The following is a 15,444-nucleotide window of genomic DNA, read 5'->3' as shown; positions in this document are numbered from 1 at the left end:
GCAATGACAAGAACACTTGTACAAGCGATTATTTTGTGTATTGACTCATTATTAATGCTTCATCGCCACTAACATTATAATCTTCATGGGCGATAGAATATTTTGAAAGCCATCGGTCCAAGCTGGCGTATTCTCTGCTCGCAGTGGTCATGAGGATACCTGATCATTGTAAATGGTTCATATTTTTCAAGAAATCTACCGCAGTATAAAGGAAACAAAACACGCTGGTTCAGACGTTCTACGCTAATTCGCAATCCTTGCAAGCAAATCTTTCTTGGCCGTCGCCACAAACTCGGCGACATCTACATTGCCAATCTTGGAGACTCTCTCGTTGATCTCGTGCTCAATCTTCTTGAAGTCGCGACCGACACCCTCGGCCCGCCACTCGTAGCAATCGCCGATGAAGCGGCTGCTTTGTACCAGCCAGTGCGAGCGTTCCCGGCGCACTTCGTCAAAGGCCGCAAAGACGGCCTCGAGCTGGCTACGATCCTGCACACTGTGGTCTGCAAGTAGCTCGGCCATGACCAAGCTGTCCTCTACGCAGAAGCCGGCGCCGGCGCCGTGGTGCGGCGATGTGGCGTGGGCTGCGTCGCCAGTAACACAGATGCGGCCCTTGTAGAAGTGAGGCACCGGGTTGGCACCAGTGTCAAAAATTGCCCACTAAATTCCGTGTCAGCCTCGTTACTTTGGGCGCATTAATCGCCGTTCGTATCAGAATAGACATACCACGTCGAGTTCCTTGTTGGTGAGCTTGAGAAGGCTCGTAACATTGTGCCCATAGCCCTTGAAGTCGCGCAAGGCATCTTCCTGTTTGGCCCGCCTTGTCAATCTCTCAAAGTCGGGCCATTCATCCTCCGTGGTCCGGAATGCCACAATGTTGAGCTGCTTGCCGCCAGCCACGGGGAAGGTCAGTACATGGCCGTTGGGGCCCATCTATTGAAGCGTCAGTTGCCATGATCAGAGACGTACGCAAACTAAATTCGACACCACGTACAAACATGTAAGAGTTCTGTGCCCGCTCTTCACCAATAGCCTCGATTGCCTTCTCCATCGGCACGAGGCCACGATATGCGTACTTGTGCGTATAAGACGGGTGCGCCGAGGGGTGATCTTCGCCAACAATAATCTGCCGCACGCGGGACTTGATGCCGTCACATCCAATGACGGCATCTGCGGTGGCCTTGGAACCATCCTTGAACGACATGACCAACTTTCCGTCTTCGCCTTCCTCAATCTGCTGCAGTCGTTTGCCAAAGTGGGCCTTGTCCGCCGGCAGCAGCTTGACCAGTTCATCAAGATAGTGGGCGCGGTGGACGCCATTCTGACCGAGGCTGGTGCGGATGGTAAAAGCGACCTCGCCGTCGTGGCCCTCGGTGCCATCTATGTAGTCGAACCAAACGTCCCGCTTGGATTCCCAACCGTTACCCGTGCACACGCGCTGAAAGGCCTCGTAGACACCCGGATGGATGGACTTCATGGCCTGCACGGCATTGGGGCTAAAGGAGACGCCTGCGCCAATCTCGCCAAAGTGTGCTGCGCTTTCATACAGCGTAAATGGGATCTCGCGGCGGTGCAGCGCAATCGCCAACGTCAGACCGGCGATGCCGCCACCAATGATGGCCAATTCAAAGTCTTTGGACGGTGACATGGCTTTTTTTGGAATGATGCTGGTACAATTTCACAAAACAATGGATAAGTAGGTATATGTTCTAATGATTGATTTACAATGTCTCTTGTCTTGGCTGTTTTGGAGAAGGGATGCGGGCCTGCCTCCTATATATGGGTAATTCGTGGGTATACATCTCCTCAGGATTTGTCCGTGTACTACTATTACCGACTATTTTCACCCCGGTACTCGGCTCGGCTCCGGTGGGCAAGGAACCAGGGGGTTTTGACCATCGACAAAATGTATCTCGCCCTACGAGGCCGTTACTCGCATCACTACTTTGAAGAGCAACTCGAGGTGTCCAATTACATACATGACGTAAGTAAAAGGCGGATACTACAATTGCGCCGGAGCGTCTTACAGCGTGAGTTGCTTAGGGCCGGATTTCCCTATAGTGGAGATATCTTGGTATGGGATGGCTAGAGAACTCGGCAGTTGGTCACCGCGTGACCCAATTTCCATTCATGCGGAGTCTCGAAGCGTATGGCCAAGGACAAGAGTAAATTCATCACGCCTCCCGGGAGACACTTTTGCAGAAGACGTTCCGGTCCGAAGTGACGTTTTCGCGATTTTCTAATTGTCCGCCTTTACGCGTGGTAAGCGACTCGCTGGACGCGCTGTAAGCAACTTGCTGTCTGCTCGCCATGCTCAAGGAACATTGCGACTCTGGGTGCATTCCGGCCTGCTCGGGTAATCCGCGCCTCAGTCATGGCGCACTGCGCAGAGCCCAAAGCCCCAGGGCATGGTGCTTGGATATGGTCTACCGAAGATGCGAAAGCGCCGAATTAGCCACCGCCCTTCTATGATGGGCCAATCCGGCTGGGGTAAATACTAATAATGGGCTTTGTCAATACTAAATCCGGCGTATGATGGGTGGTGTGGATCCCCGGCCGTTGGAGGTTTGCGCCTTACTCCGCGTTTTATAAATCCGATCCGATGGCTCAAAGGAGTAAGGACACCCGATCTGAAGGCCAGAGACACGGAACAAGGAGTCGAAACAAGCTTTTTTCCTGTGCTGCAAATTTAATCATCGGAACATATTGGCTGTACAAAACTGTTTGTATTTGGATCCAGACACAGAAATCATTACCTGGTCGTGGCTTACATAATGTATAAGAAATGGCAATGACAGACCAGTGGTAATATGTATCTCGACGTCCTCGGCAGCAGTGTGGAAAATCAAACCGAGTCAATCAGACCAACTACCGGATTGAAGCAGCTCTCTACTGATAGCCAAGTCCATTATACCTAAATAAGCACAGCCAAGATCAATGGCATGTTCACGCGACAGACACTACAAAAGTAGTGCCCATCGGCGTGATCGACTTCTCACGCGGGGAATGGGTGGATTGTAGATCTTTTCTCCGCGTACCACGAATATATAGTAGCTGATTGTCCCGGTGTCCTTGGCGCGTACTTGTCACATACACTGCATCTGTCAAGATTTGATTGGCTTTGGCAACCAGGCACAGGTGAACAGCTGGACACAGCAGCCATGCCGACCTAGTTTCGGTGAGAACCAATCGGCCGTTAATAAACATGAGTTCGAGCTTGAAAAGTGAGCCCATCTTATATCGCGTCCTAACATTTGTCCATTATCCTTGGAAATGCATCGCTCTTCGCTAATCATTACACGTCTGACATCTACAGTTCAGCCTCTGCCAAGTTAGACTCAAAGTTGGCATCGATAAAGGGCACATTGGCATCTTTGTAAAAATCAGTATAACATCAATATTTCATGGGATCATGGACACTTACCACCCCAATCCTTGTCAGCCAAAGCCTCCTGGGCAACCGTGGGAAGCGAGTCCCAGGCGATGAGCGGCTGCGTGCCACCAACCGTGTCGGTGAAGCCCAGAGAGTGGTCGAGAATGGCGTACGCGGTGTAGTACTTGATCAAAGGAGAGTCGCCGCTCAGGTCCGGGTCCGTCGACGTGACGTAGTCACCGTGGTAAGACGCGGCAACGCCCAACAGAGTGGCATCAGATGTGTCATCAGATAGCCAGACCACAATGTCCTCCCAATCATAGCGGTGGCCAACTCCCACGAGTGATTCGAGCCATGATGGCTCATCCTTGGGCCAGTACCAACTGTACATGATGGCAAAGGCGTCATTGTAAGACTCGGCACGAGCGTAAATCTGGCCAGTGCTGGAGTCGCAGTCGCCACTGGGATCACCCGACGGGGCCAAGCCAGCACTTTGGTCATCATGATTAACAAGAGTCCCAGAATCGTGACCATTTTGGTGCGACATACCTGGTGTTGCCATCCTCGTCAACGGCCGGGAATGGCACGCAGCCGTCAACGACGTAAAGCGTGGGCTTCCACTTCAACATGAGCTCGCCGATGGTGGTGTCTGGGACGGTCTCGTCAAAGCCGACGACGGCATCATGATCGATATCAGCACGCTTGACGCTCTGAGGGGCGGCCAGAGCTGCACTAACAAGTGCCAGCAAAGAGACCTTGGCAAGCATGTTGAACTTGTGCGTGCGACGTCCTTGGCTTGGGAGGAGAGTCCTGTGTCTGAGTCGCGTGTGCAACTTGCAGTAATGGGAGGAGAGTACGGGGTATGCCTGTCTCCTGATTATATATACTTGTCAAGCTTACTGCTGTTACAACGGCTTGGAGACGGCGTGGTGAGAGCTCGATATGGCATTGGTTCGTCGCTGTTCAAAATTCCGCATTAATAGTGACCCATGTAGTTGTACATCCACGTGGGCACCACTACTCGCCAATCTCTTGTCCATCAGCCATTGCTCCAGGGGGGCAGCGGTGCACCCAGCGGTAGAGCGCGCTGGAATTGGCACAGCGCCGATCGGAATGTGCAGAATCTGGGAATCCTAGTACGCAAGTGGGTTGCGTATGCCCTCCCCGGCCGGCAGCGCATGTTTGTCACGCAGAATCACGGGCCAAGATCGTCACTGTCGATGGTCGCTTAACAGTTTTCCAGCTTCCCAGTACAGAGGGAACTGGGGGAACCAGGGGGGGATCGAGCCGCACTTCTTGGCACTCTGGAAATTAGGGAAGCCCCTTCGGGCGAATGAGACGGACACTACCGAGGGGCCCTAGCGACCTTTTCGAATCCGTCTCCGCGATCTGGTCGTCATCAGCAGCCAGGATTGTCATGGAAGATTCATGCGAAGTGCTGACTGTTCCAAGAAACAAACCCGATCTATCAGATGGCATATGCCATCAAAATCGATTCTCACTGGTGGTTTAAATTGAAACTGGATTATAGCCCCGGATAACAGCTCGCTAACCCACACCAAATTCTCCGTACCTCCATGGAACGGTAATCAATTAAATATAGTCCTTGCACTACGCTAACAATACCGGAAACGTTTGAACCGTCAAAATTTATGCTCAAGGTTTGTTTGTGGATCATAACTTTTTTTTTCTTCCTCACTTTTCAATGCCCAAGTGTCAATATCTATTATTTATTTGTCAAACTATTGCTTCACATCCTTTCTCCAGAAATCGCATTGACATTTTGTGGTTCTATGGTTCAGTAATCTGTAGGCCACAGAGCTTTGTGGTTGAAGCCGTTTGTATCTGAGATTTATTTGACTCGTGGAAGTTCCTCGTAACGCTGCAAGGTACCTAGGTATGTAAAATTTATCGACTACATCTTATTAGCTCGAAAACACACTCTAAACCTATGTCATTGGGGGCGCGTCCGTATATACCTACCACTCTGTGTAGCAAGATTTACACTCTCAACCCACTCATCGCCATCAAACAATCCTCACGATGCGTCCCCGGATTTAGCCGCCTTTGCACGACTCCTTCCGAATGGTAGCCTGTGCAGCTGGTACCTCAGTATCCACCATTCAGATGGTCTAGTTTGCTGTGGATTTGGGGGGAATTGCTTAAATTGCTTTCGGAATTCTTGCCACGACAAGTCTTTATCGTTCTCCATCTGCTGTAGAAGCCGCATTCTGTAGCCGGAATATACCTTGCCCAACGCCTCTTTGATATTTCCAAGATTGAAGACAATTGCGTATGTGACGAAGCCCACGAGAGAAGCAGTAATCACAAAGGGAACTTTTGTGGCGCTTTCTGAAATATTGGGAATTGCCCAGAGTGCGGTACAGAAACCTAACGGCAGGTAGAATATGCTTACGTAGGTCAAAAGTTGCACATTTTGGCCAAGTCTTGTGGAAGACCGACTCTCCATGAGAGCGCTGGCATTGAAAAGGCCTTCACGCAAGCCTTGGACAGTGAGTATTTTGGACTGGAATTGTGTCCTCAAATCCCCTAAACTCTGCTCGAGTTCATCGACCTTCTTGTCTAATTCTTGAAGCCTCATGGCGTCTTGAGTCGGCGAGCTTGACAACGCCTGGAGTACAGGCTGAATCCGGCCTTTTCGAAACAGCCTTGATTGCTGGATATTGTCTTCAATAGTGGTTTGAAACTCGTTGAGACAGCCAAGAATCCAGAAATACAGTCGGGATCGGCTGAATGTCTCATCGTCGAAAAGTAATTTGGTATAAGCCTCTGGGTCCATGAAATCTTCGACAAGGAGGCTTGCAATATGGTCATTCAGCTTCCTCCAGCGCCGTTCAATCTCGTTGAGCGCATACACGATGAAAGATAACTCGGCAGTCTGCCGGCTCATGTGTGCTACTTCTCTCTCCGAACCTATCCCCAGGACCGCTTCATAGGAAGGGGGCAAAAAGTCAGAAGGACTCAAGACCAACATCGTCCAGTGAAGGTTGCGTTTCTGGTGCAAAGGGGTATCATGATCGGATTCCTGTTGAATGCGTTCGGCAGTCGCAACGATTGTGAATGAACTCTTCCGAAAAGCGTGCCCATCGTGGTCACTTTCGCCGCTGTTGTCATCTCGTGGTGGCTTGCTATGAAGATAACCGATTCTTAACTTCTTCTCCTTACTTGCTTTCAATATCCTCTTGATGTTATACTCGGGTAAGTTCTCGAAGAAAGTCGTGTGAAAGGGGGCATTTGGATCAGCATAGGGATTTGTAGTTTTGCTACCACCTATTCGTCCGTTTGATAGGTGCAGGTTGGTCGCTCTGCGTACCGGATCGTTGTAGGCCTCGCGATCGAACACAAGAAAGGGGAAGTGTCGATCCTCTCCTGTTTCCTGGGAAGCAAAGGGCAAGCCCTGGCAGAGGATAATTCTTTGCCAGGGTGCACCACCTTGTCTTGGTTTGGTTTGGCACAACAATGCAAACCTGGTGATTAGGGGCTCAACTTTAGCTCGCCAATCTAAAGAACTACCCTTGGAATTGCGGAAAACTTCATAGCCCTGGTCATCACCAACTCCAGAACCCAGGCCCCCTATGTCGTACTCCAGGTGGAGAGCTGGTGTCGAGGGATTGATGTCCCAGACAATCATTCGACAAAATATTCGGAAATCTTCCCCAAAAAATGCATTCAAAGACTGGACCTTAGATTGCGCCATGTGTCGAAGAGTTTGCAAATCGCTGCCAATCTCAGCTCTACATTCGAACTGATCTTTCTGGATCTGCCAGTGGAAATCAAACGGAAGTTGAATCCTGCCGTCCGGCGGAATGAAACGAGCTACTTCCAGAGGACCAGCAGCAGCGACAGTAATTTCCGCATCATAGCTTGGTGGGAGATCAGGTTGTCTGTAAGGGTAGTACAGTATCCCATGGTCGGGCCATTGGTGTAGAGACTGTGAAATCGAGTGGTAGATATATCTCTCTGCTTCTTGAAGTTGGAAATGCCGGAATCCCAGCTTTCGTTCGTCTGGAAGTAAAAGTTCCCATTGTTTTCGCATATGCTTTTCTCGTGTAGCTTGGTGAGCTCCATGGGAGGCTTCTCCTTGATTGTGACTTTGTGCCATCCTCATTCGATGCCGTCAGATGCTCATTAAATCTTGCTGTGGTCGCGATTTGGATCCATTGCTGCCAACGTGTACGTATCAATTGTGAAGGATTTGACGCGTCGGTCAGACGGGCTGTGTGATGCATTTATCAGGTGTACCCATGTAGTCTCGCTGCCTGTCTACCAGGTCCCTTTCGAGTAATGTAATCTTTCTGGGCTCTATGTTGGCTTTGCATATTGGCTGTTGTTGGCGGGGTAAATCTGCTTGATCAATATCAGGGTTACAAGGTAGCTCCCAGAAAGACGCTATACCAAATTTGCAGCACAACTTGCAGGAACTCATTCAATTCAAGAATCAGACTTATTTATGGCAGCAACTCGGTCTATCTATATTCACTGGTCGGTCTGAGTGGCAGGTTTGCGGTCGTATAGGCCATGTCGACCATGCGAAGTGTATCCGTGCTCTCCTCACCGTTGACCCAATGGCTTGGTTGGCGGCCGCGAGTCTTGTTCACAAACTGCTCCAACTGATAGCGATAGGTGGACCAATATACTTCGCCGTCCTGATCGATTCCACCTTCGCGGAAGTTGTAGAACTTCAGCGTTCTGGTCTTCTTCCATGACCTGACAACACTATTGACGTCGCCAGTCTTGCGGATGGCAAACTCGTCGTCCACTTGAATGAAATGATACAGATGTGGCGCGACGAAGTTGATAAACTTCACCCTACGCGTCCGTGCCACCTCATGTCCCTCTGATACATCAACTCCAGCGTCTGCGGCAGGAATAAGAACGGGTCGGTGCTGCACTTCAACAGACGGCCAGAATTTCCCAAGCAGCGGTGCCTGTAAGTCACCGTTCATATCACCTACTGCCTCTCCAGGAAAGTGATACTTGACGCGAAAGCCCCGATCGCACCGCGAATCATATGGGCTTCGATCGACAATGGCCTCCTCACAGGACTCGGCTAAACCGCCAAAAATCCGAACGAGCGCACTCGAGGTATAACACCCCAAATCCATCAGAGCTCCGCCGGCCAACTCATACCGGAAACGAATGTTATCATTCTTGAACATTCCCCTTGGCGCCCCGAGATATGCTTCCGCTTTAACCACATCCTGCGGTGAGACGAAGTCCATGAACTTAGTCCAGGCTGGGTGAAAAAGATAGTGAACAGCCTCCAACAGCACTGGCGCAGCGGGCCCTTGACTGGGTGAGATGGCATCATGATGATAGATGGATTCGCATTCTGTCGTGTTGTTGAAGCATGGCTTTTCGACAAGCACATGCTTGCCCGCCTTTAAGGCCTTCAATGACCACTCGTAATGAAGACCACAAGGGAGTGGTATATATACGCAGTCAATGTTTGGGTCGTCAAGGATGTCTGCAAATAACGAAGCTCAGTCAATTCGCCATGGCTCTCTTGGGGAGTATTGTAGCACACACCTTGGTAAGATGTCTTTACCTCAGGGATGCCATATTTCTTGGCATACGCCGTCGCCCTCTCGCGATCTCGCGCAGCCACAGCCTGAATGATCACGTCGGGGTGCGTTTTCGCCGGGATAATGATGGCCAACGGACTGAAAATAAGTCAATGCGGTGTTCAGAAGCAGTAAGTAGTCACAAAGCAAGGTGAAAGTATTACGCAATGTCGGCAGCCCCTAGGATTCCAAATCTGAGCGGATTGTCATTCTTCCTGACTATTGGAGGGTTTGCGAGTTGCCAATTTCGGTGGAGCAATCCAACAAGAGACGCCATTGTTGTGAAGTCGTTCGTGCGGCAAATTCAAGTCGTCTTAGGCTCTCCAAGAAGTCTGTTTCTTTGTAGGAGTAACTGGAGGTTGGAAACGATAAGCTGCATTTTGGTGACTTAGCAAGTGGCGGCGAAGGTGGGAGGGTGGGAGCATAACGCAACAGATCTCCTGCATGTTGCTTACCGAAAGTGGCAAAAAAGCGCATCACTCCAGCAACTATCCTACATAGGATATTGACTGAGAACGACTAAAAATTGTCGACTCAACCAATGATCTGTTCATTCATAAGTGCCAGTACTCAAAGGTTTGTTGCACGATTATGGTAGAGGTTATTGACAGCCGCGCAGGTAATGATTTTATCTCGGCACCTATGTGTACATATTCCTTTCGGCCTGCAAGTAGTTGTAATCAAATCGGTTTGTGACGAGACGGCTTAGATTGAGATGCAGCAATTGTGGGATTTGGGACGCATCACTGTTTACTACTAAAATGGGGCTTGGCATTATACCTAGGCATTCATTTCAGCTCGATAAAGTGCCAACAGTTACATTCCTGGATACAGAGTCCGTTTTAAACTGTCGCAATAAAACTAGGCGAATCATATGAGTTGAGTCTTTTTCTTCTCAAGTGCTCATGACACTTTCCTTTGCGAACAATTTCGGGTTTGCCGTGTAATGAAATTTTTATTCAGAGTAGATACAATCCTTTCGTGATTATAGCGGTCGCTTGTTAACTGGGCACTCTAGATAGCTCCGCCCAGATAGTTCGACTAGTGGTTTAGTTTGATCCACTTGTGAAATGCTATAGAGTATCCTGCACGATTATAACGTTGATATAGGGTTTAATTTACATGTTCTCTGTGAACGAGAATTGTAACATTATTTTATATTCCAAGGTGAATGAATTACTTGCACTGGTTGGACACGCGTTCTGATTCGCAGATTTCTGTTAGCACTTGTGCCACAAATGCTCCCATCGATCCGAGACTGAAAGAAATTCTGCGCCTGTATTGGCACTGCCTACTTTCATGGTTATCCTTGATAGACGAGCCTGGTCTTCCAGATAATACGTGCCTCTTGATCTCGGAAGGTAGTTGCAAAATGCGTCAAAGTACTATCACAGGCTTCCTGTTGCACATATTATCCGCCAGGCGTGATTGATGACATTGAGTTCCATGTTGCTGCTTTTGATCAGGCATAGATGAATGCGTTCAATCAGGGCTAATAGGAACTCCGAGTGGTGACCCCATTAAAGTGTCACGAATGAGATAAGTTGTGTTTGATGTTCTTTATCACACTGTTACCGTGACTATCTCGCAATTCTTGGATCCCTGTCACAGCCACGCTGTGGGAGTGGCATCACAAAGATCTCCAATTCCAGATTCTAAGCTGCAAGGGGAATTCATCTTCACAGGTTTTAATTTGCAGCTGAGACCGATGCTGAGAAGTATTATGTAAAATCTTGTTGCCGAGCCAATCATCGTGTAAGAATCCCTGCCAAAAAGCAACACTGCATTGCACAGGGTCACGTTGTCGTACGACTTGTTGGAGAAATAAACGATGAGATTAGAAAGGTACTCCAAATTCTCCTCTTTGTCTTGTGGCATTTTGTTCTTTCCTTCTCATTCTTCTCATTGCTTCGCTCTGCACAATGATAAGTCAACGAGCTGCTGCCCACGAACTGCAGCAACGAGTACTAAACTTCGGATCTCACGCCCTTTCCATGGTTATAGAGATCATGCGTATGATTCGAAGAGATACCATTGGTATGATTAACATATTCTGACAGTGTCGGATTCAAATCCGGAGGTTGACGAGGCAAAGTGAGGACACAGCAAGAAGAAGGCTTGCTCTGTGTTATGGAATATCGTGTACATGAGCAAGGAACCCTGATCATTGATTTGATTGAATTGAGGCAAGTGCCTTTGAGTATCTCTTCAATATTTTGCAGACAATCAACAGCTATAGATTTCCAGTCGTCGAGCGTTCATAACCCTGTGTCCCTTGCAATGGACACCGGAGTGTATAGCTCTGACGTAGATTGAGCACCAATTGTGAGCTGGAGAATGGCACTCTGACTGCCCTGGTGTCAAGAGTTGCTGAAAGATGCTTGGACATGTCGTTAACAGTACGCGTGAATAGTAATTGAGCACTTTGATTAAACCTCTGAGTGTGTTGGACAAACTTGTCTTAATTCCTCGTGTCTTGGTCCGTGGATTACCTGTTGATCTTGCTTATTCCTTATGTCGGTACTGATCATGCATTTATCTTTAGAGAAACATGGTGACTCGTTAATCAAAGCACTCTCGATGGCTCCGAATGACCGGTTATATTCACAAAGCCATGATAAATGTGGGCAGATGGAACTATTTTCGTATAGTCAGTCTACCAAACGGGGCTGTCGATTTCACAATGTAAACCTAGTAGTGGCTACTGGTATGTAGGTAGGTACTGGGTACTAATGTAGTTGCCCATTAGCGCAGACATGTAAATTCCTATAGCTCTCTACAGATTGTGTATCTTGCCAGTATGGTGAAAACGTTCTGATTAGATTACTACCTACCTAGGTAGGCACTTACTTACTAAGTCAGAACTTCATGCTATACAGAGAAAGTACCAATATCGTGGCTTTGTTTGATCTCTTGAATAGAGGCATTTACCTCAACTGCTTTAATGTGCATGGCTACAATTTACCCCGCGCCACGGCATGTTCCTCCGCGCCCTGCACTTGACATACCCACTGCTGGGGCCATAAAAAAAGTTTTGGTGGGGGTGATATGCGCTCATCGCAGCCACGAAACCTCCATAGACAATTCGAGCGCAAACACACTCGAATCACGTCAAGATGGCCGCCAAAGTTCCCACAGAAGAGCTCAACAAGCTCAGCGGTAAGTGATCGTGGGAAATTCTCAGCTGTTGATACTTGAGTCAAATCCTGGACTGACAGACTCCCCCAGTGGCTGACGCCGACGGCGCCGCGAATGGCAAGCCGGATGCAAAGGCTGCTGCCAATGGCAACCTAGCTGAAAACTCGGATGCAGAATCTGACGACGACGCCGAGGATAATGCCCCTGCCGCCGACGGAGAGGGAGCCGCCAAGAAGAAGAAGAAGAAGAGAAAGCCTAAGAAGAAGAAGAAGGCTCCCACCTCTCAAACCGACCCGCCCAGCGTGCTCATGTCGCAGCTCTTCCCCAACAACACCTATCCCAAAGGTGAAGAGGTCGAGTACGTCAACGAGAACCGATACAGAACCACCAACGAGGAGAAGCGCCACCTCGACAACTTGAACTCGGACTTTCTCGCCGACTACCGACACGCCGCCGAGACCCACCGACAGGTCCGTCAGTGGGCACAGAAGAACATCAAGCCCGGCCAGACCCTGACCGAGATCGCCAACGGCATCGAGGACAGCGTCCGTCGCCTGGTCGGACACGATGGTCTCACCGAGGGTGATGCCATTGTCGCCGGTATGGGTTTCCCAACCGGCCTGAACTTGGACCACATTGCCGCGCACTACAGTCCTAACTTTGGAAACAAGACTGTTCTGCAACAGAGCAACGTGATGAAGGTCGACATTGGTGTCCACGTCAATGGAAAGATTGTTGACAGCGCCTTTACCATTGCATTCGACCCCATGTACGACAACCTGTTGGCCGCCGTAAAGGATGCCACCAACACCGGTGTCAAGGAAGCTGGTATCGATGTCCGCCTCGGAGAGCTTGGTGGATACATCCAGGAGACCATGGAGAGCTACGAGTGCGAAATCAATGGCACTACGTACCCTATCAAGTCCATCAGGAACCTGAGCGGACACACCATTCTGCCCTACAGCATCCACGGCACCAAGAGCGTGCCGATTGTCAAGTCAAACGACACGACCAAGATGGAGGAGGGCGATGTGTTTGCCATTGAGACCTTCGGAAGTACCGGAACTGGAAAGGTTTGGGATGAGGGAGAAGTCTCTCACTATGCCTTGAATCCAGATGCCTCCACTGCCGGCCTGCGCGTTGCTTCTGCTAAGCCGCTCCTCAATGTCATCAAGAAGAACTTTGGTACTCTACCCTGGTGCCGAAGATACTTGGACAGAATCGGACAGGAGAAATACCTGCTCGGCGTAAGTGTATTGCTCTCTCGTGTACGCCCGATAGTGACTGACAGCATACAGCTGAGCCACCTCGTCAAGACCGGCGTTGTCGAGGACTACCCGCCTCTTGTCGATAAGAAGGGCTCTTACACTGCCCAATTTGAGCACGTAAGTTGAACGACAAATCAAGCATTGTACTGAAAATTACTGACACTGGCTAGACTATCTTGCTCCGACCGAACGTCAAGGAAGTCATCAGCCGAGGCGATGACTACTAGAATGTATCGTGCAAAATTACGGCATCTGATGCATGGATGAAAATTCCTAGCATTAGGCTGACCATCAGAAAACTCAATAAATCTCAATTATGCTCCGATGCATACCAGCAACGTGCATGGAAAAGAAAATCATGCACGAAACCATGTGGATGAGCCCAAGCTACGGTAACAATGAGGCATATTAATATGCCGAGAAACCATCTCTTCCTTTGACTCTCCGTAGAAAGCGAACTCCAGATTTGAAACCAGCCGACGTCAATTCTTTTTGTATGAGTCAATTCGTTCAACATGTACCTCTGCTCGCTTTGCCTCATCACGCTGGTGCAACTCGTCTAGTGAATTCTTGAAGTCATGGGACAGCTCCATGACTGGTCGGAAATGATCATTTAAAGTACCTCATCTTTTCTGTAAGACCTACCCCAGCGTCGCCTTGCGAAGACAAAAGCTTCGATGCAATGTGGCAAAAGTAGACATGCTTTGAGATATGTCATCGCCAGACCTTGCACCTACCTAGGCGAGATTTCGCCTGGTTGAAGGATCGCGCGCGTCATGGGATTCTTCTATCGGACTCTCTCAAGACCTTGCGGAGCTGATGGCAAGTGGGATGATTTTGGAAATTGATGGAACTCGCTGGATAGGCGATTCCAGTCCGAATATCTTAATTCCAGATCTTCTTCAGGTCTTACCGTACGACAAGCTCGAGGTTCTCTTTACCACAACTGGACGATCGCCAAGCCTCAGAGAGCATCTCGATACTTCGGAGGAAACCACTGAGACAAGAAGGGTGCCGGCAGGTCTGAACATGCCCTTGTCTAGGGGATGGTAGCCCAGATGGACATAGATTGATAAAGATATTGAACAACAAGCTTCAGAAATTTTGAAGGTATCCTGCACTAAAAATAAAGAAGAAGAAGAAAAGAATAAGAAAAAGAAGCAGAAGGGGAAATTTAGAACCACAATGCAGCATTACCCATTTCATTCTTCTTTCTTATGATGAGCGAGGGTTGAACCAGAGGCTGGGCGGCCACGGGCTGCGTGTTTGTTGGGCTCTGTCTTTCTTTCCTCAACACGGCCAAGGACCCTTCTGCGATACCGACGCCATTTTTTACTCTATTCATGCGCGGAATTGGCAGAGCTGATGTGGCTCGTGTCCGCAAGGAGTACTGTCCGTACCTAGGCACTACAAAGCGGGACATACGCAAGCTATATAGACAACTTATGTTGAGACTTACTACAGGAAAGGATGCCTATGAAGCCAACTATTGACGCTGATTGGGGCAGAAGAATCCGATTATTCCCCGTTTCCACGCGTCAAGTTTGTTTAAGTTTCTCTTTTCCTTTCGGGTGTATAGTCCCTTGTTGTCCCACCGTATGATCGTGCAATCCAGTGAAAATCGGAAGAGGAAGGATAAAATGATTTATGCAACCCTCCTTTGAGTTGCGCATCTGTAATGATCTACACATGACGCGGATTCCGATTCAAATATGATGACCCCTTTAACTTACGCTACTTCAAAGACATAATCGAAGTGATGGAATGCCACTTGTGTGCCAAGATGCCACATGTAGTTTCAGGAACTGCCTGCTGTCGCCTAACGCGACACCGACCAACCAGTACTCTGGTTACGAGGTCCGTTTCCTGGATTTCATACATTCTTGGGTAACATGCCGCGCGGGACAACACTCATACCGGTAGGGCTGATGAGCACGGTGATGATTTAATCTCGCCAGTTGTTGACATATATAATCGCATCGTCGGGCCGCAAGCCGAAAGCTGTGGCGTGCGGATTCTTACTCAGACCGAAAAGCTCATGCCCCTTTCCCAGACTGTCCGAGAACCGAGCCGATGAGGC

General features: G+C 49.1%; 5 protein-coding genes across 5 annotated transcripts; 1 reads left to right on the top strand and 4 right to left on the bottom strand.

Moving 5' to 3' along the window:
• Positions 1-243: 243 nt before the first annotated feature.
• PFICI_06004 (uncharacterized protein) lies at positions 244-1,648 on the bottom strand (the record flags this gene model as incomplete). Its single annotated transcript, XM_007834585.1, has 3 exons — positions 244-660; positions 727-933; positions 995-1,648. The coding sequence occupies 3 exons, from the start codon at positions 1,646-1,648 to the stop codon at positions 244-246; spliced, it is 1,278 nt and encodes a 425-aa protein (XP_007832776.1).
• A 1,662-nt stretch (positions 1,649-3,310) lies between these two features.
• On the bottom strand, positions 3,311-4,140 carry PFICI_06003 (uncharacterized protein; the record flags this gene model as incomplete). The annotated part of the gene is made up of 3 exons (XM_007834584.1): positions 3,311-3,372; positions 3,425-3,864; positions 3,923-4,140. The coding sequence occupies 3 exons, from the start codon at positions 4,138-4,140 to the stop codon at positions 3,311-3,313; spliced, it is 720 nt and encodes a 239-aa protein (XP_007832775.1).
• A 1,271-nt stretch (positions 4,141-5,411) lies between these two features.
• On the bottom strand, positions 5,412-7,496 carry PFICI_06002 (uncharacterized protein; the record flags this gene model as incomplete). The annotated part of the gene is made up of 1 exon (XM_007834583.1): positions 5,412-7,496. One exon carries the CDS (start codon positions 7,494-7,496, stop codon positions 5,412-5,414), a length of 2,085 nt encoding a protein of 694 aa, XP_007832774.1.
• Positions 7,497-7,860: 364 nt separating this feature from the next.
• Positions 7,861-9,235, bottom strand: PFICI_06001 (uncharacterized protein; the record flags this gene model as incomplete). Its single annotated transcript, XM_007834582.1, has 3 exons — positions 7,861-8,861; positions 8,924-9,057; positions 9,123-9,235. The coding sequence occupies 3 exons, from the start codon at positions 9,233-9,235 to the stop codon at positions 7,861-7,863; spliced, it is 1,248 nt and encodes a 415-aa protein (XP_007832773.1).
• Positions 9,236-12,074: 2,839 nt separating this feature from the next.
• On the top strand, positions 12,075-13,591 carry PFICI_06000 (Methionine aminopeptidase 2; the record flags this gene model as incomplete). The annotated part of the gene is made up of 4 exons (XM_007834581.1): positions 12,075-12,117; positions 12,187-13,343; positions 13,395-13,481; positions 13,535-13,591. The coding sequence occupies 4 exons, from the start codon at positions 12,075-12,077 to the stop codon at positions 13,589-13,591; spliced, it is 1,344 nt and encodes a 447-aa protein (XP_007832772.1).
• Between the last annotated feature and the right edge of the window lie 1,853 nt (positions 13,592-15,444).

The sequence above is a fragment of the Pestalotiopsis fici genome, assembly GCF_000516985.1.
Source record: "Pestalotiopsis fici W106-1 unplaced genomic scaffold PFICI_Scf_4, whole genome shotgun sequence".
In the NCBI taxonomy this organism is placed as follows: domain Eukaryota; kingdom Fungi; phylum Ascomycota; class Sordariomycetes; order Amphisphaeriales; family Sporocadaceae; genus Pestalotiopsis; species Pestalotiopsis fici.
Note: the sequence above shows the minus strand (reverse complement) of the source record. Positions and strands in the feature narration are given on the sequence as shown.